Source organism: Euleptes europaea, chromosome 13 (assembly GCF_029931775.1).
Source record: "Euleptes europaea isolate rEulEur1 chromosome 13, rEulEur1.hap1, whole genome shotgun sequence".
NCBI classification, from domain to species: domain Eukaryota; kingdom Metazoa; phylum Chordata; class Lepidosauria; order Squamata; family Sphaerodactylidae; genus Euleptes; species Euleptes europaea.
In genome coordinates this window covers 43757860-43782943 of record NC_079324.1, presented here as the reverse complement: position 1 = coordinate 43782943, position 25084 = coordinate 43757860, and the positions used below count along the sequence as shown (strand labels likewise).

Genomic DNA, 25084 nt, shown 5'->3' with positions numbered 1-25084 from the left:
GGTTTTTTTTTGTGCCAATCCAGCAGACTTGGAATTTCGCTGGCCTACTGCACAGCAACAGCAGGTGAGGGGCCGTGGCTCAGTGGTAGAGCATCTGCTTGGCATGCAGAAGGTCCCACGTTCAATCTTCAGCATCTCCAGTTAAAGGGGCTAGGCAAGTAGGTGATGTGAAAGACCTCAGCCTGAGACCCTGGAGAGCTGTTGCCGGTCTGAGTAGACAATACTGACTTCGATGGACCAAGGCTCTGATTTAGTATAAGGCAGCTTCATGTGTTCATGCACCTGACCCAGCGTGGTGTAGTGTTTAAGAGTGGTGGTTTGGAGCGATGGACTCTGATCTGGAGAACCGGGTTTGATTCCCCACTCCTCCACATGAGCGGTGGAGGCTAATCTGGTGGACTGGATTTGTTTCCCCACTCCTACAGATGAAGTCACCTGAGTGATCTTGGACTAGTCACACTGTCTCAGCCCCACCTACCTCACAGGGTGTCTGTTGTGGGGAGGGGAAGGAAAGGTGATTGTAAGCCAGTTTGAATTCTGCCTTAAGTGGTAGAGAAAGTCGGCATATAAAAACCAACTCTTCTTCTGTGAACAAAGGTTTTGTGATAAACATCAAACATGGGAGTGGGCTGCTAGCGATCACTACAAGGAACAGGCTACAAGGTGGGGGGATGCCCCTAATGGCTTGATGAGGGAAAGACCTCATCAAGTTTCAGCTGATTATGACAACCCCGCAAGGTTTTCAGGGCAAGAGATGCTCAGAGGTGGTTTGCCACTGCCTGCCTCTGCGTTGCAACTCTGGATTTCCTTGGTGGTCTCCCATCCAAGTACTAACCATGGCTTGACCCTGTTTGCTTTCCTAGATCAGGCTAGCCTGGGCTGTCCAGGTCAGCTGGTTTACTAGCTCCTTTCTCAGCCCCAGTTGGAGAACTGCTGATGGAGGGCTCGGAATGGATTGGCAGTCAGGGCTGGGGCTGGCCAGTGCAGCTTAAGTGAACCCCCCAAGCCAAAGCAGCCTACCCGGCCAGGCCCTCAACTGCGCCATCCATTGCTTCTGCAGTCCAGGACAGGCAGCAGGTAGAGGAGGCTTCTTCAGTCGCCCGGGCTCATCATTAATTGTTGGTGGGCTGCATTTTTATTTTCCCCGGCTTGCAGGGTGGCAAATTGTGCTGGCCAGCTTTTTTAGAGGCCTGGGTGTGTTGGGCTGCTGGGGGCTGCTGGAAGGCAGTGCCTTTGGAAAGGCAGAGGCTCCGTGTGGACCCCAGGGGGCACCCTTACCCCTGGCAGAGCGCAACCCCTGCCTTCCGTTGCACTGGGCCCATGTCTGCCCCACCCCCTCCGCCGGACCACCTGGCCCAGCTCCATCATTCTGTCTTTGTCTGTCACTCTGAAGCCTCCTGAGCTGCTTGCAGCCCCCCCCCAGTTTGTGTCTCTTCTGCGATAAGAATAGCTGGTTAGCAACACAAAGACCCCACCCCCCTTCTCCGCCTGTGGGGCCGAGTGGGTGTCTTGCCACAGCTATAAAAGACTTTCTGGCTCCTCCAAGGCAGGATCCGTGCATGCCTCTCTCGCGGCTTTGGGGCTTATGTTACGCCGGCAAGCGGTCTCTAGCGAAGCCTGCTTCCCCCCCTGCCCCCTCAGCTCCGTTGTCATGCCTGGGGTGCCCGTCCCCAGCCTGGACCGCATGCCGGAGTTAGCGCTGGAGGAGCCCTTGCAGCGGGCGCTGCAGGAGATGCGCCGGGAGCTGCAGACCTGGCGCCAGGCCGTGGAGCAGCGCGTGGAGGAGGCCCTCGGCCTGGTTCGCCCTCTGGCCCTCGCTCTCAGCGACCTCCGGGAGGAAACCGCTGCCCTGTGGGCCAAGCAGGCCAAGCTGAGCCAAAATGTGGAGCTGCTCGGCCTCTACCTGGGGGAGGAGAAGGACCCCAGCACGCTGCTGCTGGAGTCGGAGGATCCGTGCGCTCACTTCGCGGGCACGGAGGAGCCTGGTCAGCCGGTGGCCCACCCGCCCACTTTCTCTAGCACCCGGAGGCACTCGGAAACGCACTTGTCCCGGAGTGGCAGCTTTGTGAGTCCCCCAGCTCCAGGGCATCAGAAGGGAAGGGTGATGGGGTTTTTGCTTGCGGAAATGGCCCTGCACCTTGTCTCCCATTGGTCTGTCTCTTAGATAGCAAAGGGTGGGCATTGCCTCTTCTTCCTTCACAGCAGCAGCAGAAGGGCCCTGCTTGGTTAGCCGGTGCCAGTTGGGCAGTGCTCCTGATTTTGGCTTTTGGTGAGCTGGGAACTGGGAAAGAGACCAGGGCCCATGCTGCTTGGTCTGACTGAAGTCCCACATGGCGTTAGATGCCCTGCCAGAATTGTGCACCTAGAAAAGCTGGATTCTGTAATAGTGCTGTATTATTCCATTGATGCTATGATGGAATGAAGACCAGTGCCCTGCCCTGAGGAGATTGCAGTCTGAATTTTGACAGGGTGGGAGAGGAGGGAGCGGCACAAATAACGAAGTAGAACAAGCTCAGTTTAGGGAGCCAGCGTGGTGTAGTGGTTGAGAGTGGTGGTTTGGAGCAGTGGACTCTAATCTGGAGAACTGGGTTTGATCCCCTACTCCTCCACATGAGTGGTGGAGGCTAATCTGGTGAACTGGATTTGTTTCCCCCTCCTTCACATGAAGCCAGCTGGGTGACCTTGGGCTAGTCACAGTTCTCTTAGAGCTCTCTCAGCCCCACCTATCTCACAGGGTGTCTATTGTAGGGAGGGGAAGGGAAGGTGATTGTAAGCCGGTTTGAGTCTTCCTTAAGTGGTAGAGAAAGTCGGCATATAAAAACCAACTCTTCTTCTTCTAATTGCACTTCTTCTGCCTGTGTGCAGGGCCCTGTAGCTCTTTGCATCACTAGGGAGCCTCTCAGATTCTCTGTAGTGTTAAGAGATTTTTGTAGGCACTGCACATACAGCTTCCAAGCCTATCGTCACAGCCAAGAGGGCTGGAAACTTAAGCGAAAGCTGAGAGATTTTCTGGATGCTGACCTCTGCGCCCAGTTTTACATTTCAGGTCGCAGTTTTCTGGCTTGACTTCTTCCTTTAGTCGCAGCTGTCTTGTGTGCATGCGTCTCTCACATCCCCACGTCCCTTCCTCAAAGAAACAGCTGTGAATTGATGTTACATGATAAAGAAATGTCCCTCTGAGTCTGTGCAGGGTGCTCTCCGTTCCACACTCAGCTACTGCAACATCTTCCCTCACGGGGAGGGGCCGTGGCTCGGTGGTAGAGCATCTGCTTGGCATGCAGAAGGTCCCAGGTTCAATCCGCGGCATCTCCAGTTAAAGGGACCAGGCAAGGTAGGGGATGGGAAAGACCTCTGCCTGAGACCCTGGAGAGCCACTGCTGGTCTGAGTAGACAGTGCTGACTTTGATGGACCAAGGGTCTGATTCAGTATAAGGCAGCTTCATGTGTTGGGGGGAGGGGCTGTGGCTCAGTGGTAGAGCATCTGCTTGGCATGCAGAAGGTCCCAGGTTCAATCCCCGGCATCTCCAGTTAAAGGGGCTAGGCAAGTAGGTGATGTGAAAGACCTCAGCCTGAGACCCTGGAGAGTCGCTGCCGGTCTGAGTAGACAGTTCTGACTTTGATGGTCTGATTCAGCGTAAGGCAGCTTCATGTGTTCATACCTTGGAATTAAGGAGCTGGGCTTCCGTACAGGACGGTTGGGAGAGTGGCCATGCTTGTCTGCATCCCTGTACCTCTCTTTTCACCCCCATGGCACCATAATTAGAAGGACAGTCCAAGCTGTCTGGGGGGTGGGGTGAGGCTTTAAAACTGGTGTCTTATGGGGTGTTTCTGTATTGCAGCAAATCTCGACACTGAGCCAGACCGCCCCTGCTTACTTTGAACACTCTGCTCGTAGGGATTGCTCCAGGCTGGCAAAGGGAGGACAGCAGTCCATCCTGCCTCAGAAGCTGCTGGCCAGAGGCCTGGGAAGGGGGGGGGGCGCCCATGGCTTTGCCGAGCCCTCCTCTGCTTGGGGCTCACAGCTCCCTGCTAGAGTGACAGGTGCGCCTGGCCCAGAGGTTGTCTCGTGGCACCTTACCTGTACCAGCCCTGGCCCCTCTTCCTCCGGCATTGTTCTCATACCACTGGGATGGGAGATGGCAGCCAGGACAGCTGCCTGGGGTCTTCTTATACTGGCTCCAAGTCCAGCCCCTGCAGCCAGTGAAAGCATCCCTCCCAGCCTGGATTTGTTAGGAAGGTTCCTTTTCTGAGCGCCCGAGGTTAGGGTTGCACCCCAGAATTTGTGCCTGCTTGTAGCAGCTGTCTTGTTGGCTGTTGTTGTTGGGTGCTGGGATTTGCCAAGATGCTTTACTGACTCTTACAATAAAGCAGGCCTAGAACATGCAGGGATGCTCTCTGTCTGGTCTGAGGACGAACAACCGTTGCAAGGGACGAGTTAGCCAAATGGCATGTAGTACACAGCCCATCCTTTTAATTTTTTTTATTGTAAATGTCTGGAGCTAAATGTTTGGTAGGAAGCCCAGATTTGGAGGGTAGGTTTGTCCTCAGCTGATGCAAAGGGGTAGGGTGGGGGGCTTGATTTGCTTGCTGCAGACAACAGATGTGGCCGAGGGGCGGGGGAGGCTGAACCCTTCCCCTGCCTGCTCCTTTCCTCTGTGACCTCCTTTCCTGCAGCTGAGGCCTAGTCACATGATTGTTATGGCCTGAGGTGGGACTAGAGATGCATCTTGCACTGCCTGGTGTCTTGTTCCATCGTCAGCCAGTGTCTCAGGCGCCAGCGGGAGGAAATGGTCTGTGTGCGTGTAGGGTGTGCACCAGTGTGCTGTCGCTTCCAGTGAAAACCAGAAGTGACATAATGGACCCTCTAGAATTTACAGAAATGCTATGGTTTTACCATAGAGTCTTTGTGAATACTAGAGCATCTAATGATGTCACTTCCACTTTTTATCAGAAATGACATCCGCACCAGGCCCTGTCCTCCCAATTGCTCCCAGGGGTTGCCATTTGCAGACTGGCAACGCTAGATGGGGCATTGTGTGTGTAAAGTGCCGTCAAGTTGCAGCCAACTTATGGCGACCCCTTCTTTGCAGTTTTCAAGGCAAGAGACTAACAGAGGTGGTTTGCCAGTGCCTTCTTCTGCACAGCAACCCTGGACTTCCTTGGTGGTCTCCCATCCAAATACTAACCGGGGCTGACCCTGCTTAGCTTCTGAGATCTGCCGAGATCAGGCTAGCCTGGGCCATCCAGGTCAGGACAGATGGGGCACTAGCTGGTAGGAAAGTGAGTTGCAGGGGGAAGTGGGGGTGGATTAAGTGCCCTTTCCATTCCTGGCCTGTTCTTTCTTTGCCGGAAGTAGCCACTTTGCTTTTACTTTGGTGACTTGAATTCTCAGGGCCCTCGAGTCTTGAGGCTGTTGTTGAATGCATAGCTCCAGCCTCTGCCAATCTCTGCCCGTTGTTTGTTTGTAGTTTCTTTTTTTACAACCCTTTTTTTTCCTCCTTGGCTTTTCTCCTCTGTCTCTTTCTCAGGGGAAAAAAAATCCTAAAGTGATTGGCAGTGCTGTTGCTGCCATGATCCACGTTGGGGTTGTGCCCCAGCTATTGGTGCCAACCCATCACTTGGAAGACTAGCGCATGAATGACAGAGAGAGAGAGTCGCCTGGAAAGGGATCCAGGATAGACATCAGGGGAGTGTGACTATGGTGCCCTGGAAGATCTTGGTTCCTTTTAGGCACGAGCTGTTATCTTGGGGATAGCCACATGCAGTCGATAGCCTCTGGATCATGGTGGTGTAAAGAAAGCAGGCCTCTTAACTCTCTTCTTCCCTCATGCCTGATAGCTAAGGCACGCTTTTGTTTTAAAACTGACCAAAATTACTTTAGGATGTGTAAGAATAATAATAACCTGCCCTTCAGAGAAGCCACCCCCCCCACACACACACAGTGTATCTGCGTGAGTCACTGATCTGGGCATGCCTCCTGCCTGGAAGGGGGGAAGCCTAGACCAGAGCAGTGAGTTGTACAGAGATGCAATGGGTGGCCCTCTCTCCGTGGGCCGTTCTGCTGTCTCTCTGCATCTGCAGCGCCTGCCTGACCCAGTCAGCCCTGGTGCGGAAGGACCTGCCGGAGAGCAGAGGCTGCCACCTTGCTGTGCTTGATGTGGGAGGAAGGGCTGCAGATAGCTTCTGGGTGTTGTGCCCTCGCTGCCCCACAACCTCCAGCTTGCCACCCCTCCCCCGAAATGCCACTGACTCTGTTGTGTATTTTTGACCTGGCTGACTTCTCAAGCTGCATTATGTGGGGGTCGTGCTGACAGGGATCTGGCATCAGGTTGCCCTGGCCTCCGCGCAGCAATGCCAGGTCCACCCTGATCCCCGATCAGCAAGCTGCTTTCGAATAAGCTCTTTAATCTCTCCTAGAAATCCCCTGACACACTTTATCGGGACGCTCCACACCGCTGTGGGCGTCCCTTGCTAGGCCCATAGGTATAAGCAGAGTGGGAATTCTTCTGAAAGCCTGGGGCATTTGATATTGAATACAGAAATCAGTTTTAAATGCAGAATTCAGTTTCCTGGGAATCTTGTCCTTTTTTTTTTTAAGCCAGTTTCTAGCCCTTCTGGCTGCATAAGTGCGTGGCTTGTAAGTGCGCGGATGAAGCCTGCTGAAATCTCTCGATTGCCCTGTGCCCCTCCTTGCCCGGCCCCAAGACCAGCAAGGACAGAATGAACTATGAAAAGTAGTGGAAAATTGCAGCGTTTGGCACAATTGGTCTTTTTTGACATATTTCCTTACTATGCGTGGAAGTGTATGGATTACAAAGCTGAGCGTTCTCGTTTTACGTTGGTGCAGAATTTAAATTTTTTTTTTAAGTAGAAGATACCCAGCCCTGAATATGGGTAGACCTGCTCATTTGCCATGCAGTGTTTCAAATCTCAGGATATATAATACTGCGGATATAATTTTTAAAATTAAAGCAAGAGTTTCTAGCTCTCGTGTTTGTGGCCACACGTTTTGCAGAGGCTCCACTGTTCCAAGTGATGGAGTGCCTCTGCCTTGCATGACTCTCCTCCAGGGACTCCAGTCACTAGACCTCAAGTATGTATAGGAAGTGCCTGACTGAGTCCAGATCCACCTAGTCCAGCATTCTTGGCAAAGATCTCATGGCCAAACGGCTCCTTACGTTTTTTTAACAGGAACAGCGTTTTAAAGATCTGCAGGGGCCAGAATAGGCTCAAGATTGGAGCACAGAGGGGGGAGGCTCCTGCCTTCACCCCCCCCCTCCATGCTGTTCTCAAACTGGAATGGGCCTGGGGGGTATTTTCAGGAAAATGGCTCAGGGGGGAGGTAGGAGCCTTTCCTCTCCCCATGCCACAGTTCCTGAGCCAGCTCTGGCCCCATGGACCTTTAAAATGTCATTCTCTGCAGCGGCTGCAAGGAAAGCATTTTCCCTGGACCCAACTTATTAAAAACATGATGTGAAGGTCGGCCCTCAGGCAGCAGCAGGTATTAAGTGGGATGCTGGCTGTTGTGTAGTGCTCTGTCAGTGGGCTGCATTCAACTTTCTACCCATCCCTGACTTATCCACTTCCGTTTTCACTTTACTGTTCACGCCCACTGATGTCTCAGGGCATTGGGCAAGGTGAGGGCTGCAGAGCTGCAGTGCCACATGGAGAAAGGGCAAGGTACCGCCTTTCAGCAGCGCTGCAAAATCTGCCGTCCTTGCCCCGTCCTGCGGTAGGGCCATCCCTGCAACTGATCTTGCCTTAGCTGTTAGAGGAACACAGTGGTAGCTGCTGTGGGGGTCCACAGGGCAGCGAGCCTAGGGCCGCAGGCTTGGCTTAGCATATACAGCTGCCATCTTGTTTCAGATGGATGCCGAGCTGCTGGAGCAGCCCCAGGCGGCAGAGCCGGAGTTGTCCAACGGCACGGAGAAGGCGAAGGCCCAGCCTCAGGAGATTCAGCAGCGAGGCCGACTGAGCGCCGAAGAGCTGAGCAAAATTGAGGAGGAGGACGTGCTGGATAAGATGGTATGTGGCAGGTGGGGCATCCGCTGGCCACCTGATCTCACGTCTTCCTTGCATGGAAGCAAAGTCTGGAAGAGGGGGTGGGTTCTGCCTGTGGGGCGAGCAGCTTCCTGGCTGCACGTGATCACATTTTATTATGCCATGCTTGTTAATGTGTACAATCAGTGGGCCTGCAAATCCCTGGAGGTTTTTAAGCAGAGGCTAGATGGCCATCTGTTGGCAATGCTGATTCTATGACCTTAGGCAGATGATGAGAGGGAGGGCACCTTGGCCATCATCTGGGCATGGAGTAGGGGTCACTGGGGGTGTGTGGGAGAGGTAGTTGTGAAATTCCTGCATTGTGCAGGCTGTTGGGCTTGATGACTCTGGTGGTCCCTTCCAATGATTCTATGAGACGACGACAGGAACTGTATTCAAATGGGCATTTCCCTCCCCTTTTGCAAGTGGTGGGGATAATTTGCAGTGGATGTTGGGAATGGGATGTCTTGGGGGGGGATGGTATGTAGAGAGAAAAAGCTGTGTGTTTATGTGAGATCGCCTCTTACGCTCCATCCCTGCAGCTGGATCGGACCACAGACTTCGAGGAGCGGCGGTTGATCCGAGCAGCTATGCGGGAACTGCGTCAGCGGAAGCGAGGTACTCGCCTGGGTCTGGCGGGCGGGTGGTTGGAGAAGTTCAAAATAATGTACTTGAAAATCTTAAATTCTGAGATTAGAAAATTGATGTTCTAGAGGATCGTGAAAGACAACCGAGTCTCAGGGAAGAGTGGCAAGCAGCAAGAAAGGCTGCTTTAAATGTTTTTTTTAAGGGTTAGATAACGGTCAGTTGTCAGCATTCACAGAGACGATATACCCTCAAATACCAGGTGCTGGCAGCAAACAAAAGGGGACGTGGGAATCTCTGGCTGGCTGCAGTTGGATGCTCCCATGCATTGCACAGTGGCCTGGTCAGCAGACACTAGCGAGTGACAAATGCTGAGAAAAGCTTCACCTGCTGTTTTCTACTCACCAAGCCCAGGCTGGGTAGTTGTTATTTCTGGCCACATTGTTGGGAATAAACTAACTTGGGCCTGTTTCAGGCAGGTCTTTTGTTCAAATTGATCTCAGTTGTGCTTTGTAGAACTGGTAATTTCCCTTCCACCTCTTGCGCCGAGGAGAGGGAAACCGAGACAGGATACCGTGTTGTAGGCACACACGTATTGTCCCCTGTCCATGGAAGCCCCATCCAGTTCTGTTTCTGCATCTTTCGAAGAAATAACAACATGTCAGGATTGGAGGGGGGAGTAATAGAAAGCTAGAACCCTGTTTACAAACAAACAAAAGAGCCCAGCACCATACATGGGATACTTAGCTGCCGATAATCCCAGATCTCTGTGAGACCATATTTTGGGCTGGGATCACATTTTTCCCCTCTTTTCTTCCTCCCTGCAAGGTGAGAAGCTGTCGGAACAGCTGCAGAAGGCTAGGTGGGAAAGGTGACCTTGCAGGGCAGCTAGTGGTTCCTCATTTGGGCATCGTGCCCCGGCACACTGGTATTTGGAAAGGACTAATCCTAGCAGAGCTGGGGAGGGGAACCGTTTAAGCAGCAAGCTCTTCTTTCTGCAGCCTTTCCCCTGGGCAATGGGAATTCTGCACCGAGCGAGTCAAGGTATTGCAGCGTGAAGGTGTGTGCAAATTGGTGGTGTTTAACGAATGTGTCCCCCTCTTCTTATGACCCTCCACTTATACTACCTGCTCTCAGTACCCCTGAGCAGCAAGCTCTTGCTCACAAGCACCATTTTATTTATGTATTTTATTTATTTTCGATTTGTATCCTTCCCTTAATCCCCGGCAAAGGCTGAGCTCATTCGCACAGTAATCTCATATACACACACACCTCATTCATATTGAAATTCACTCAAATAGTGTTACCGACTCCCTTTTCTGCTGAATCCCACCCGCTAGTAACCTATAGGCAACTGGATGGAGCGTTCGTGTCATACGTCACTTTAGATGAATGATGGGAAGCTGCGAAGAGTGAACCTCTCCTCTACCATGCTGAAAACCGCTGCGATGTTTTAATTGGAACTGAAACTGTTGGAATATTGTTGAACATTCCATAACTCCTCAGTAGCTGAGCCAGTAGTTGTGGTTTCAGTTGACTGAAACAAAAAAAACCTAACTCCCAGAGCCAGTAGGCACAATCAGAGACTAAAATAATGTACTATTAACATTAGTTTCTGTAATCGTGTATGGAGTTAGATATATACTTATAGAAACTGCAGCCTTGCATTGGCTCCTTTTTCGCTTTTGTTAACTTTATGTGATTTCAGATGTAAATTCCCAAAATATTTTTTTTGTCATTCCATGTGTTCTCTGCTTTAATTTGCTACCACATTTATTTCTTGATGAACATATTAAGTTCCCTAAGTTATTCTCCAGAGTTGGTCTTGTCTTTGCAAGCAGGTAGATACATAATGAAATTAAGGAAACAGAGCAGTGCTCAAGGAATTGGGAGCTGTGGATTCAGACAACCCAATTTTTTACTCTAGGCAATGACTCAGACAAGTGCCCAGTGGTACTAGGTTGTCCAAAGAGGCCCAATTTGCAGCTGGATTCTGCACACACAGAACAAGCTGCAGAAATTCCGCGTGCTGATATGTGGCGACCAGGTTCTTAGATCTCTTTGGTTCACACTCGGGGTTGTCAGCTTTTGAACTGGCCCCTCTAGCTGTTCTCTTAATATCTGTGTGATCTGCAGCAAACACCAGGTGTTGCTGTTTACCTCCATGCCTTGCGAAGCTTCAGCCACCCATTTCCACACGTTGAAGGGCCCGGTCATTTTTCTCCTGGCCGATTGGCAGCCCTGTTCCCAACCCTGCCATTCCCACTCATCTCAGCTGAGCTCGGGCAAAGCGGCTTCCACCCATGCAATCGGTACCAGTGGCGCCAGGCCGTGCCCGCATCCCACAGTTCTGCCTGACCCCTGCGGAATGTGCATTTTTGCAGAGCAGCGGGAGAAGGAGCGGGACCGGCGGCTGGAGGAGTCCAAGGCCAAGGGGGCCAGCCACACCACGGAGACCACCTCCCGGCAGAGCGCCACCTCGGCCGACGGCTCAGCCGTCAGTACGGTCACCAAGACTCAGCGCCTCATTCAGTCCAGTAAGGAGCTGCCCTCTGCCCTGTGGGAGTTCCCAGGCAGCTACGGGGGGGGGGGGGCAGCGCTTCTCTCAGCCTGTATTATATCCTGCTCCAATGGGTCTTCTGACTGCATGGTTGCACCGGGGTGCTCTCTACGTTCTGGGTTGCCCCCAGTTTTACACCCAACCCTGCTCTTACTCCGCTGCTCCTCTGCCTTTGGAGACGCGCTCTCCTCTTTCTCTTCTGGAAGGCATTCCAGTTCTTCTCGCTCTTCTTCCACGCCGGTTCTTCCTTTTGCACGGGGAGAGGTGCCCTCTCTTGCAAAATAACAATAGGGGAGTGGTACCCAAAGCACGCACGCACACACACACACACACACACACACACACACACACACACATATATATATATAAAGAGGGGGAAAATACCACTATACACCTGAATGTAATGAATTATATAATTTTCCAAAAAAAAAGATTCTCCTGTAATGGCAAGATATAGAGCAACAGACTTCTAATGGAGCTGACAAGCAAAACAAGGATAAATCTCGAAACCTTGTATGGTTTGTTTTGTGTTGACAGAAGTGTTTCAGAAATTATAAGCTGATATTTAAAATTATATATCACCTTTTTTGGAAAATTATATAATTTGTTACATTCAGATGTACAGTGGTCTTTTTTTCTCTCCCTCCTCTCTTAGTAGATCTTCTTTTCTGTGCCAGGATCTCTTCTGCCTCCTCTGCACTACCTGGGGAGATTGTTTTCTGCCCCCTTGTTCTCGCCGCGCTGCCTAGCCCCTCCCGTCTTTGCTACTATTCACCTGCGGATCTGCCCGATGTTCATCCAGTCAGAAGTTCTGCCTCTCATTCTCTCTGCCATGTCTGTCGTTGTGTCCTGACAGCCGCAGCGGGTGAACGGCTCCTTGGGGCACACAGGTGGCTTCTCATCTCATGGCTCTCCTCTTGTTGGCCGCTTTGCTGTGCCTGCTAGCTCTTGATTGCAGCTGCCGTCTTTCAGCCTTCACCAGAGCTTCACTTCTGGGCTTCCCTGCTGCTGCCGTGCGGCTGATTGGCAAGGCACAAAGGAGTTTAGGGCTCCGCTGGAGCAATTAGACCTGTTAGGGATGCCTGATCGTTGTGGCATGGATCTGAAAGTGCTGGCGATGCTGATGCAGTTGTTGTTGGTGGGCGGGGGATTAGTCTCCAGCCTCTGCTCTTTTCTTCCTTCATTCTTAAGAGGGAGAGGACTGGAACAGTTCTTGCGGGTGGGGGGGGGGAGCTTAATGGGAGCCGGGACTCAGGCCCCAGAATCTGTTTCCAGAGCCATAGCTCAACCCAGGAATGTCAGAACTGACAAGGAAGCAGATGCTTATGAGCATGTGCAGAGTGCATTTCCTTTCCTCAGCGACTACCCACAAGCCAGCCCACCCGTGTCTGGGATTTTGTGGGAAATGCTTTCCAATTGCAGTGTCCAAGGTCCAGACAGGCTTGATGACAGCCACCCCACCTCCATTTCACCAATAACTCTGCCTCCTGGGACGAATTATTGATGTGTGTGTGTGTGGGGGGGGGGGCATTTCCCAAGTAATCTTCCTCCCTCCCATGCTGAGCCAGCGTGGTAGAGTGGTTAAGAGCAGTGGTTTAGACCGGTGGACTCTGATCTGGAGAACCGGGTTTGATTCCCCACTCTTCCACATGAGCGGCGGAGGCTAATCTGGTGAACTGGATTTGTTTCCCCACTCCTACATATGAAGCCAGCTGGGTGACCTTGGGCTAGTCACAGTTCTCTTAGCCCCACCTTCCTTACAGGGTGTCTGTTGTGGGGAGGGGAAGGTGATTGTAAGCTGGTTTGATTCTCCCTTAAGTGGCAGAGAAAGTTGACCTATAAAACCCAACTCTTCTTCTTCTTCTCCCTCCCCTTTCTCTCCCAGATGATGGCAGCAAAAGTTCGCGCATGACAACAATGGAGTCGAGCTTCGTGAAGAGATCCGAAAGTAAGGGGCTTTCCTACCTTTTCCTGGTGTTCCTGGACGCCCTCCGCTAGGCAGGCATAGGCCTGGAGAACAAAATATTATTGGGGCGGGGGTAAAGATGCCAGTGTCAAGATTCAGGTGGCTAAACGGGGCCACTATGGGGAGTAAACCATAAAAGTTCAGGCACGTAGGTGACTTTGATTGCACGTTTCTGTGATGCATCTGAGGGCCTTTGGGCTCCGTGGTGTGACAGCAGGTAGACTGGCTGAGCAACAGGGTCAAAATGCTGCCTGCGTGTTTTGCATGGTGCCTCTGTATGCAAAAGGCAAGAGGCAGCCTCCTTTCTTTTAAAAGAAAGAGTGTTCAGAGGCGGGGCTCAGAGAATATCCCTCAGGCCATGTGAACCACCCTGTTTTCCTGTCCCCATCGTAAGGTCCCTCAGCCTTTGCCAGGGATTCTTGGTGCTCATGGTGGGGAGGGCCGTGGGGGGCACCGGTGGGGGGGGGGGATCTTCTCTGTCTCTGTTCTTTTCCTGCTGCCCTCTGCTGGCCAGGCCTGGTGGGTGCAGCACCTGGTGTGGAAGGCAAGCTGGCTTCTTTGCGTATGAATTTCTTCTCTCCCCCTTCTTGCAGATGGTAATACCTTTGTCCAGACCAAGTCGTCCTTCAGCTCATCATCCTCCAAGAAAGTGGGCAGGTGAGAACGATCGCCTTCTTCTTGCCAGCTTGGAGGGCTTTAAGAGGGGAGTGGACATATCCATGGAGGAGAGGGGTATTCATGGCTGTTAGTTAGAATGGATATTAGTCATGCTGCATACCTATTCTCTCTAGTATCAGAGGAGCATGCTTATTATTTTAGGTGCGGTGGAACACAGGCAGGATGGTGCTGCTGCAGTCGTCTTGTTTGTGGCTTCCTAGAGGCACCTGGCTGGCCACTGTGGGAACAGACTGCTGGACTTGATGGGCCTTGGTCTGATCCAGCAGGGCCTTTCTTATGTTCTTTCGGCTCGGGTACTCTTGCATGCAGCTGCCTTCATTTTAGCAAGGCTTGTGCGGAAGAACTTTCTGGTGGATCCCAATTCTAGTCAGGTCTCCCACTGCACTGATTTTACTAGCACCCCAGATCAGCAGCCTGCTTTGGGCTAATGTTGTTTCCAGGTGGGGCCTGGAGTTCTGGAATTCCAATTGAATTCCTGACTACAGAGATCAGAAATTGGCCGTTTGGGAAGGTGGACTCTGTGCCATCGCATCCCTGCTGAGTTCCTTCCCCAAACTCTGCCCCCAAATCTCCAGGAATTTCCCAGCTTGAAGTTGGCAGCAGTACTTCCTGTTCTTAGTGGTTGCGCCCTAGTTGGATGAATAATGACACTGAGAGCCAGTGTGGTGTAATGGTTAAAAACATCTGACTAGTATCAGGTTCGCATCCCCACTCATGCCATGGAAACTCAGTGGGTGACCTTGGGCCAGTCACTATCTCTCAGCTTAACCTACCTCGCAGGTTTGCTGTGAGGATAAAATGGAGGAGAAGAGAATGATATAAGCCACTTTGGGTGCCCATTGTGAAGAAAGGCAGGCTATAAATGAATTATATAAATACTTTATGTAGAGTTTCCAGTGCTCAAAGTGCTGCATGTTTTACAACACCCCTGTTAGGTAGGCCACTATTACTGACATGTATGCAATCACCCATGGACTTAGCAGAATGGGACTTTCCCATTTCTCCCTCCTGCAGCAGCCCACTGAACCCATCCCCATTTTCTTCCTGGTGGTCAAAAGACCCTCAGAAACCACACCAGAAATAAAGTGGGGGTCTGCAATGGGAGAGTGAAAATTGCCTTCCCCCCTTCCACAAATGGTAATGCTGTTCTGTTGGAGGAACTGCATGATTGGATTCGTGCCATTGTCCCCACATTACAGAGGGGACCGAGAGTGGGTGACTTGCCCAAGAGCCATCTGCTGGATTCGTGGCAGTGGCAAGTTTTGAACCAGGGATCTTCTGGACCGCTGGCTATTTTCTTAAGCACTGTGCTATGCTAGCTGTACACCGGTCCTCTGCCTAATGGCGGGTAAAGAAGGAGACGAGAGTTATTAAAAATTGAGAGAGTGTGATTTGTGTGTGATTTTTTTTTTAGATGTACTTTTCTGTATGGCTTGATAGATCAGGTGCAAGTGTGTGTCTGAGTCTGTTGATCCGTGGTGGAACATGCGCTGTGCATGTAGTAGGCCCCGTATTCAGCCCCTCCAACCAGATAGCCTAGAAAAGACCACTCATTGCTTGAGGCCCATTAAATTAAAGTCCCAAATGTCAAAAGCGTTATGATGAGATACTCCATGGGTGTCTTGGACTCTTGTTGGACCCCTTGCTACCTTCCCCCTGGGCCAAGTGGGGCTTCCTACCTTCATTTTGCCCTGTTTTGCTTTGTTCCCCTTCCCCCTCCTCCTCTCAGCATTTTTGAGCGAGAGGACGAGAGCCCCGGCCGCGCAGGTAGCTTGGCCGCTCTGGAGCGTCGCCAAGCTGAGAAGAAGAAGGAGTTGATGAAGTCTCAGAGCTTACCCAAGACGTCAGCTTCGCAGGCGCGCAAAGCCATGATCGAGAAGCTGGAGAAGGAGGGCGGGAGGTGAGGATCTGGACCACAAATTGGGGGTGGGGGGCACAACTGAAGGCAGAAATGGTTAGCCTTTGGGGTGGCGCAGTGGAAGGAAACCCCTTCTGCAGATGACTTTCAGTGTTTGAAACGATCCTTTTCCTGCTGTGTGTTTGGGGAGGTTGTATTTAAACCAGTGATGTGGAAACATCCAGAACATTTTCATGGTGCCATATTTTTTCCATGGAAAATTTTGTGCTCCATATATGTGAATCTAGTTTGTATTTAAACCAGTGATGTGGAAACTTCCAGAACATTTTCATGGTGCCGTATTTTTTCCATGGAAAATTTTCTGCCCCATATATGTGAATCTAGTTTGTGGAGTTGTTTATCTAGAGTTGTTTATCTAGAGTTGCAAATCATTTGTGTTAGATGGGCTAATTGTGGGATGTGAAGCATGGAGAAACTCCAGTGCTCAGGAGCCAGTGTGGTGTAGTGGTTAAGAGCAGCGGACTCTAATCTGGACAACCGGGTTTGATTCCCCACTCCTTCACATGCAGCCTGCTGGGTGACCTTGGGCTAGTCACAGTTCTCTCCGAACTCTCTCAGCCCCACCTACCTCACAAGTTGCCTGTTGTGGGGAGGGTAAAAGGAGTGTTGATTGTGAGCTGCTTTGAGAGTCCTTTGGGTGGAGAAAAGTAAGGTATAAAAGTCAACTCTTCTTCTACATGGCATATTTTCCTTCTTTGCTAACATTATTTAAGTATTGCTAATATTTAAATATTTAAGTTATTTATTTACATTTGAATCAGAACATTTTCCAATTCATATTTTCCCCCTGGAGTCCCACATCATTGACACAAACTCCCTTCTTGAACGGCTAACTCCATACTGAGGCTTCTCTTCCTGCCCCACTCCCTGCCCCCAGCATCAAAGACTTTCCAGTGGTTGAAGCACTGGTGTAAAGTGAGAGGTGTAACCCAAAAGTGTGAGCCATCTTGCTATTACTTTCCACTTTTATTTCTTACCAGTTTTTCTTTTCCTCCCAAGTGAAACTGGGAGGCAAATGGCTTGCCCGCAGAGTGATAAACTTAGGGGGCTGGTTTGCCAGGAGCTAAGTAAACTCGCCTTTGGGGCCACGTTTGGGCTGAGGACCACCACTCCCCCCTGACTTATGCGATGACCTAATTGTGTGGCCTGGTTTATGAAACCGCATGTTCTCCCTTCAGCCCGGCCAACCCGGCGGTCTCCCGTGTGGCTGTCCAGCGCTCCGCTAGCTTTGGGGTCCCCAATGCCAGCAGCATCAAGCAAATGCTTCTGGACTGGTGCCGCGCCAAGACCCGGGGCTACGAGGTGAGTGTGCCCCCGGGGAGAGGACCTTCTTGCACTTCTCTGTCCAGGCCAGTGTGGTGTAGTGGTTAAGAGCGGTGGTTTGGAGTGGTGGAGTCTGATCTGGAGAACTGGGTTTAATTCCCCACTCCTCCACATGAGCAGCAGACGTTAATCTGGTGAACTGGATTTGTTTCCCCACTCGTACACATGAAGCCAGCTGGGTGACCTTGGGCTAGTCACACTCTCTCCGCTCCACTTACCTCCCAGGGTGTCCATTGTGGGGAGGGGAAGGGAAGGCGATTGTAAGCTGGTTTGATTCTTCCTTAAGTAGTAGAGAAGGTTGGCATATAAAAACCAACTCTTCTTCTTCAGGCCTCCTGTATATTGATTACCTCTTTCCCACCCCCTCTTTTCGGTAGCACGTTGACATCCAGAACTTTTCCTCGAGTTGGAGCGACGGCATGGCCTTCTGTGCACTTGTCCACAATTTTTTCCCCGAGGCCTTTGACTATGCGCAGCTCTCGCCACAAGACCGACGGCGCAACTTCGAGATGGCCTTCTCAGCAGCAGAGTACGTATCCCTCCAGGGCTTCCTAGGAGGCAGGGTGCATTTCCTTCTGTTGGCCGGGTGTGTGTGTGTTGGGGGCTTTCTGTTCCAAGGCCGAGTGCTCTGCTGAACTGCATTGTGGCAGGGACCTAACCAGGCCCGCCTGCCTCATTCCCTGCTGAGCCCCAGAGGGGCCGTGGCTCAGTGGTAGAGCATCTGCTTGGCATGCAGAAGGTCCCAGGTTCAATCCCCAGCATCTCCAGTTAAAGGGACAAGGCAAGTAGGCGATGTGAAAGACCTCAGTCTGAGACCCTGGAGAGCTGCTGCCGGTCTGAGTAGACAATACTGACTTTGATGGACCGAGGGTCTGATTCAGTATAAGGCAGCTTCATGTGTGCTCAGCTCCATCTGCCCTACTCTGTACTAGGAATGGGTCGATGGAAGCATCTCAGCAAGGAAGAGGAAGTCGGTCAGGGACAGGGCTGTGCAAATGCTCTGTGCTTGCAACATGAAAAGCAATTCAACAACCAGGAGAAACCTCTTATAAGCCACAAATTTCAGACGTTTTCCTAAGTTACATTAATTTTCCAGCCTTCGTGTGCGAACCTGGGATGGTGACCGTTCTTAGCTCAGGCACCTGCCCTCCCTCCGCTGTCTGACTTAAGTGGGCTGGTATTTGCCATGGAGAAGCGGGGCAGATAACATTCCATTTCCTCCAGGGCAAGAATGTCACAAAAAATATGGCCACTGAAGTGTTCTTGTGCACAAAGGGATAGTGTGGGAGGGGGTATTGCTTGCGCAGCTGTGGAATACGGAATCTTTTTCTCTGGTGTGGGTGACTCGCGGTTGCTTTGATGCATTTCGCCTCTGTGGGGAGCTTGAATGCTGAGAGTGTTTGAGGTGGAGGGGTGGGGGTGGGGCTGGAGCACTGGGCAAGAGCCGCATTATGGGGCTTGGGGTGCATTTGCAGCTGGGGAGGCGGGGGCTAGGTGGCTTTTTGTAGCTTGAAGTTATGGGGTTCTGCATTGGGAGCAGGTCCAGCAGAGGCACCTGGAAGAAAAGTCTACCGCTTTCTCTCTCGCTCTCTCTCCTCCGATGCTTCCTACCTTTGTCTCTGGGGTAACTGCCTCCCCCCTTTCCTGAGCTGGATTAGGAGCAGTGTTGGGCAGACCCTCATTGGCGAGGAATGTGGAGTGTTCAGAGTGTTTCTGCCTTTCTGTTCCTGCAGCCCCTTCTGACCCCAGAAATATCATTCCCTGGGACGCCACGCAGAGGAATTGCTGCACTGGCTGGGGAAGGATGGAATGAGGAAGGACACGGGGGTGATGTTGCTCCTTCTCCCTATTCCATGAGCACAGCTCTGCTTAGGAAAGGGGAGCAATTTTACCCCGTTGTCCCTCTTCAGTTCAGCTCACTGACCCACACGGCTGTTCCTATAGCCCCAGGAACGATCTTTCCAGGGGTCAGCACTGGGAACCAAAGAAGAAAACAGGAAAACTAAATTAGCCTTTTGGCGCATGGCTAGCTGAACACACGTCACTGTGATTTGAAAGGAGTTGTGGATTTATCCCACCTGCACTCAGAAAAATCACTTATGAGTCCAATCCCATGATCAGAATGTTTCTTTTTGGGCGGGGGGAGGTATTCAGCTGGAGCTTTCTGGCTTTACTAGTCATGTGCTGTGCATGAGGCAAAGAGGGCACCTCTGTAATGCATTCCTTGTGCAATCCCTGCCGTGTGGAGACGGTACAATCTGCCCTTACTCCACAGGAGCCATTGGTTGGGGGTGAGTGCAGGCTGGGTTGTAATCCAAAGGGATTTTGCCCCGCTTTTGAACTCCTCCTAGATTGTGGCAAGGCCCTGAAGACGGGCAAAGTTATGCAGGTAGACAATCTGCGGGTAGCTTCCCCCTTCATTATAGACCTTCCTATGCCTTCCTATGAGTAGCAGATTTTGCTTTGGAAGAATCTCGTTACCCAGAGGGCTTGCCCACCACTGCTCCAGGGAGCGCAACCCTGGTGGGGCTGGCGCATCTCGCTTCTGTGCCTGCAGGGCTTCCTGAGTGCCAGCTGACAAAAGGCCCAGGCAGAGCTGGGGGCGGGGGGGGGGGAGGAGCTGTTTCTCTAGCCTGCAGGGCTGCGTGCGCTGGTGGTTCCTGGCTTCCTCTTAGCCTGCCTCTGCCTGCCCCCCCCCGGGGGGGAGACCTGGTGCGTGGACCATGAGAGCCATTGAGCCCCCCCTCCTTCCACGTCCTGGACTCCAGGTGCCTTTCTTTTGCCGCTTTCCTCTCCCTTCCGTGTCTTCCCTGAACTTTCAGGCACCTCGGCTGTGCCGTGGCCCAATTCCAAAGGGGGAAGGGAGGCTCCGGCTGCTCTCTATATGGCCCCCCATATAGAAGGCCTTCTCCCGGTTGGAATTGGCGCAAGAGCACCGCACCTCTTGCCCTGCCCTGTCCTTTTCTGTCTGTCTGGTCTGTCTTTGCTGTTAAGAGTTCCCTGCACCTGCCCACGCCCGTTCACCCCCCTCTCCTCCCCCTGGCCTGGCACCACTTCCGTAGCCCAGCCCTGCCGGTCACACCGTGCGAGGAATGAGTCCCCGTTGGCTCCAACCCTCTTTGTTTGCATTGCATGATGGAGAGCCGTGCCTGGCACCCCAGAGCATGCATTGCTGCGGGTCTTGACACTGGGAATGTCGATTGGATTTATGTATCTCTTGTGTTTTTCTTTCTCTCGTTCTCTTTCCGTTTCTCTCTCTCTGTCTCCCTCCCCCCCATCCCGTGTGGGCTGTGATCACTGGCTTCCCTCCTCCCTCACAACCCGCCCCCCAGGAAGCACGCGGAATGCCCACAGCTGCTGGATGTGGAGGACATGGTCCGGATGCGGGAGCCGGATTGGAAGTGTGTGTATACGTACATCCAGGAATTCTATCGCTGCCTGGTCCAGAAGGGGCTGGTAAAAACCAAAAAGTCCTAGTCTCCCCACCTGCGGAGCTATGGTGAGAATCCTTTTATTTCCCCCCCTCCCATTGCCCACACTCAGTTATGAGCCATTTCCACGCCAGCAGGGCACATAAAGGCACGCCTGCTCTGCATCTTTTGAGCGGGCCAGGTGCACATTGGCTTTGGCGTTGGGAGCCAGCGTGGTGTGGTGGTTAAGAGCGGTGGTTTGGAGCGGTGGGCTCTGATCTGGAGAACTGGGTTTGATTCCCCGCTCCTCCACATGAGCGGCGGAGACTAATCTGGTGAACTGGGTTTGTTTCCCCACTCCGCCACATGAAGCCAGCTGGGAGGTAGTGACCCTGCAGGTGGGGTACCACAACCCACCAGGGGGTCCCAGTCCCTGGCTTGAAGACCGCTGCTTGAAGGCATTCCCATATTTATTGATTTCTAAGGTGTGTGTAGTGTGTTACTGGCTCAGCAGGTTCTTGCATACAACCCTCATTTCGAGGCACCAGCTGTTTTTGTTTTACAATGCCAGTATTGGTGGCTAGGCTTTCTAGCAACAGCCTGTGTTTCCAGAATCCCCTGCTTCAGCTGGCTGAGGTGCAGAGAAAGAAGCAGACCCAGGTGATGGAGTGATTTGGGTGGGATTTTTTCTCCTCTTCTTTTTGGCTCTGACCATATAAGTCTTGGAGGAACCGAGAGCTTGGAAAATGTGACTCAGTCCCTGCTTGTTAATGTCTCCGCTTGTCTCGAGAGCATCTCTGCTTCCTTGGGGCCTCGTTCTCCTGGGACGCTGGGTACACAGCATACTGAGCAGGCTAAACAAAGGCTTTATAAGGGCAGTGTGGTTGGCTCTTGGGGGCTTGCCCAGGTTTTTCCATCACCAAGGCTGTGCCGGGCCTCCAAAATGACCTCTCTGCCCTACTTTGCATGGGCTTGACTTGAGGCTAAGCATTGGGGAAGGCTGGGAAATTGTACTTGGTTGAAGGAAAAGGGTCCTGGGGGTCGGGGGAGACTCTTCAGAGGGCAGCACTGGATTTAAAGGGAAGTGAAAATTAGCTTTGATGGGCTTTGCGATACAGGTATATTGCTTCCAGACCTGTAAAGTCTGTTTAGCTATCCTGGATAGTTGCGGCTAAATGCACCCATCCTTTGGGGCTAAGTGCACCATGATTGGGCAAAGGTGTGGCTTTCAGATGCTTTCTGCCCACTTCTAAATGACTGCAATGTGATTGATGGGGGATGGAGGGGAACTTTGCACCCTCAGTGGCCCAGCCATATGTGGTTCACTATCTTTTCTTAAGGGGAGTGGGGTGAAGATAGCTTCCAATCAATTCTTCTTCTGCCATTTTGTTTCAAGACTTGACGGGGGGAAAGGAGGGGGGCTTGGGATGTTGTTTTTTCCTGGAAGAGTCTTGTGATTGATTTCAGATTTAGAGGCAAAGACGTTAAACAGGTTGCTGCTCTAACAGGTTAATCCCTAAGGATAATACTGTTCCATTTTTTAAAAAAAACATCCAGTTGGCTTTAGCAAAAGATTGTATTTCTAAGCAGCAGCATTCCACGTAAACATCCGCCATCGTGCAGCTGGACAAGGGCGGCTTTTAAAACTCGGCCAAACATCCGCAACCTCTCTTCCCCCACCCAGCTGTGTGCCTGCTCAGAGTTCTCCCAGCCGGAGCCTTGAGCAATTGTTTTGTGGTCCGTTTTGCAGCAGTTGACTTGGAAGCTTGTGCTCCCTGCAGCAATTCTTTGGAAGAAGTTTGGGGGGGGGGCTTTTTCCAGTGCCCTATAAAATGGTTCTCGAAGAGGCAGAGAGGTTTAAAACCCTAATTGAGTTGTCACCCTAACCTAGGGCAAGAAGATAATTTTCACACAAATACATGGCATAAATACAGTGTTTCTACTTAAAGTAATTTTCACACCAGCCGGGGGGGACGGGGGACACAACAGAATTGGCTGTTTCTCAGCTGCTGTTGGTGTCTTGTGGCTCCAGAGTGTAAAACCAGATTGGGGTGTGGGGAGTGAAAGATTGCTTTTAAATGTACATCTATTTTAATAATTCACAGTGGGTAGCCGTTTTAGTCTGTCTGCAGTAGTAGAAAAGAGCAAGAGTCCAGTAAAACATTAAAGACTAACACAAATATTTTCTGGCAGGGTATGAGACAGATGAATTCACATTCTAGCTGTATCTGAAGAAGTGAGCTGTGGCTCACGAAAACTCATACCCTGCCAGAATCTATTTTAATAGCATATGTTGAGCAAACAAACTGCTTAATTCACATATCCTCACATCAGCCCTGCAAAGTAGGCTGGGCGGAATAATTTCTCATGCATGGCTCCCCAATGAGCTCTGTGGCCAAACATGAGTCAGGGTTCATCCAGCACTAATTCACTAAACCCCCCCATATTCCTTTTTTCCTTCGCCGTCAAGTCACAGCTGACTTACGGCAACCCCATAGGGTTTTCAAGGCGAGAGACGTACAATGGTGATTTGCCACTGCCTTCCTTGGCATAGTGACCCTGGACATCTCTAGTGGTCTCCCATCCAAGCACAAACCAGGGCTTAGCATCTGGGATCTGATGAGATCGGGCTATCCAGGTCAGGGCATACACCAGTGTTTTTTTAGTGGTACAAAAAGCAGCCGTGCAGGAAAGTACTGAGCCCTATACTGATACACCATAAGATGATGGGAGAGGCACAAGACCCCCACAGTGTCTCCTTCAGGCCTGGCCTCATTGCCTGAGGTCCTGCAGGTGAGAGGCCGTGGCTCAGTGGCAGAACATCTGCTTGGCATGCAGAAGGTCTCAGGTTCAATCCCTGGCATCTCCAGTTAAAGGGACTAGGCAAGCAGGTGATGTGAAAGACCTCAGCCTGAGACCCTGGAGAACCGCTGCCGGTCTGAGTAGACAATACTGACTTTGATGGACCAAGGGTCTGATTCAGTATAAGGCAGCTTCATGTGTTTACGTGAGGTCAAGAATCCAAAGGCAATTCCTGTCCCCACCCCCCACCCCAAATGCTGGAAAATGAGGGCCACTGAGAAATCTTGCCGTGAACCACGTTGAAATGAACAGGAGGCACGGCCAAGAGCACAGCGGAACATCCTAGTGGATAGTGCCCCACAGATCAGATTGGCTGCCACGAATGGCACCCTGGGCAGGCTCCCCCTCTTTCTCGCCTGCGGCTGGGCCTTGACCGTGCTCTCCCTCTGCAGGATGTTCGTGGACTGCGTGCCCTTGGTGGACGTAGAAGACATGATGATCATGGGGAAGCGTCCAGATGCGAAATGCGTGTTCACGTACGTGCAGTCCCTCTACAACCACCTGCGGCGCCATGAGCTCCGGATGCGGCAGCAACACTTCTAGCCCCCCCTTGTCCCCAACCCACCCATCACACTCACCTCTTCCTGGGAGCCGCCCTGCCCCCGAAGCATCCAGCCTAGCCTGGCCCCACAGGAGGGCTGTGGGGAGCAGAGGAAGGCTCCACCCGCCCTGATGCGTTCCTGCAGCCAGCTCCCCCTCCACACACACACACTCTGTCTTCAGAGTGGTGGGGGCCAGCAGCAGCCTTCCCGCCCCCCTCAGTAGCAGGCTGGGCAGTTGGCAATTCAAGCTAGCTGGCAAATGCCGGCCCAGGCCTGCACTGTTCTGAGAACACAAAAGGGCTCGGCCTCCCCTTGTTCACACGTGCTTTTTTTTATCTTATCGTGGTTGTTTACTGTGTAAGTTATTCCTTTTAAGAAGTCTCTTTTTTCGTAGCCTGCACAATGCCCCCTTCTCCCCCCAGCATGGCAGAGCTGCTCTACCACAAGAGAACTGGCCGTGCACGACCATCTCGAGGCTTCCGGCTTTCATCCTCTTGACAGCTGTGTGGGCTCTGCTGACTCCCAAGAGTCCAGGGTTGCTGTCTTGCCCCCAGCTGCATGCGTGCCGCTTAATCTGGAGCAGGACATTGCGGCCCAAGTCCTGCTTCCAACCCCCAGGCGGGACTCTTTGGCTGTGGTGACCACAGCACAGGAAAGGCAAGCTCCGGAGTGCTCAGAGGGCTCTCCTCTCTTGCCAACTTGTGCAGGAGGGCCTTGGCACCATGCCTCTGAAACAGAAGCCAAATTGTACATAGATGTCATATGTGGCCCCCTCCCTCCCTAATTGTAGCTACTTTCCCCCCGCCCAAGCATTGGCACTAAACTGAGAACAGGGTGTTTGTTGTTGTTAGGGTTTATCTTTTGAAATGCTTCGAAGTACATTGCAAACGTTGTGTCACTTGTGGGAGCGGAGGCTCAAATGTGATGTGCATTTTAGGGACATAGTTAAATTGTGGAACTCCCTGCCCCAAGATGTGGTGATGGCTGCCAACTTGGAAGGCTTTAAGAGGGGAGTGGACATGTTCATGGAGAAGAGGGGTATTGATGGCGCAGTTATCTTGTTTGTGGGCTTCCTAGAGGCACCTTCTGGCCACTGTTTGAGCAGACTGCTGGACTTGATGGGCCTTGGTCTGACCCAGCATGGCCTTTCTTATGTTCTTAAGACATCTGAGTTAACAAGCGAAGGTCACCCTTGTGCCA

General features: G+C 51.9%; 1 protein-coding gene across 1 annotated transcript in view; it reads left to right on the top strand.

Annotated features, from left to right (window-relative positions):
- SMTN (smoothelin) overlaps window positions 1-23962 on the top strand; it is a 73969-nt gene extending 50007 nt beyond the window's left edge. The window contains exons 12-21 of the mRNA XM_056859215.1: window positions 7867-8025; window positions 8583-8658; window positions 11010-11162; window positions 13071-13133; window positions 13745-13808; window positions 15559-15729; window positions 16926-17049; window positions 17448-17599; window positions 20403-20569; window positions 23735-23962. Of these exons, the coding sequence (XP_056715193.1) occupies window positions 7867-8025; window positions 8583-8658; window positions 11010-11162; window positions 13071-13133; window positions 13745-13808; window positions 15559-15729; window positions 16926-17049; window positions 17448-17599; window positions 20403-20547 (1107 nt within the window). The 3' untranslated portion in view covers window positions 20548-20569; window positions 23735-23962. The remainder of the gene's footprint in view (window positions 1-7866; window positions 8026-8582; window positions 8659-11009; window positions 11163-13070; window positions 13134-13744; window positions 13809-15558; window positions 15730-16925; window positions 17050-17447; window positions 17600-20402; window positions 20570-23734) is intronic.
- The last annotated feature ends 1122 nt before the right edge of the window (window positions 23963-25084 follow it).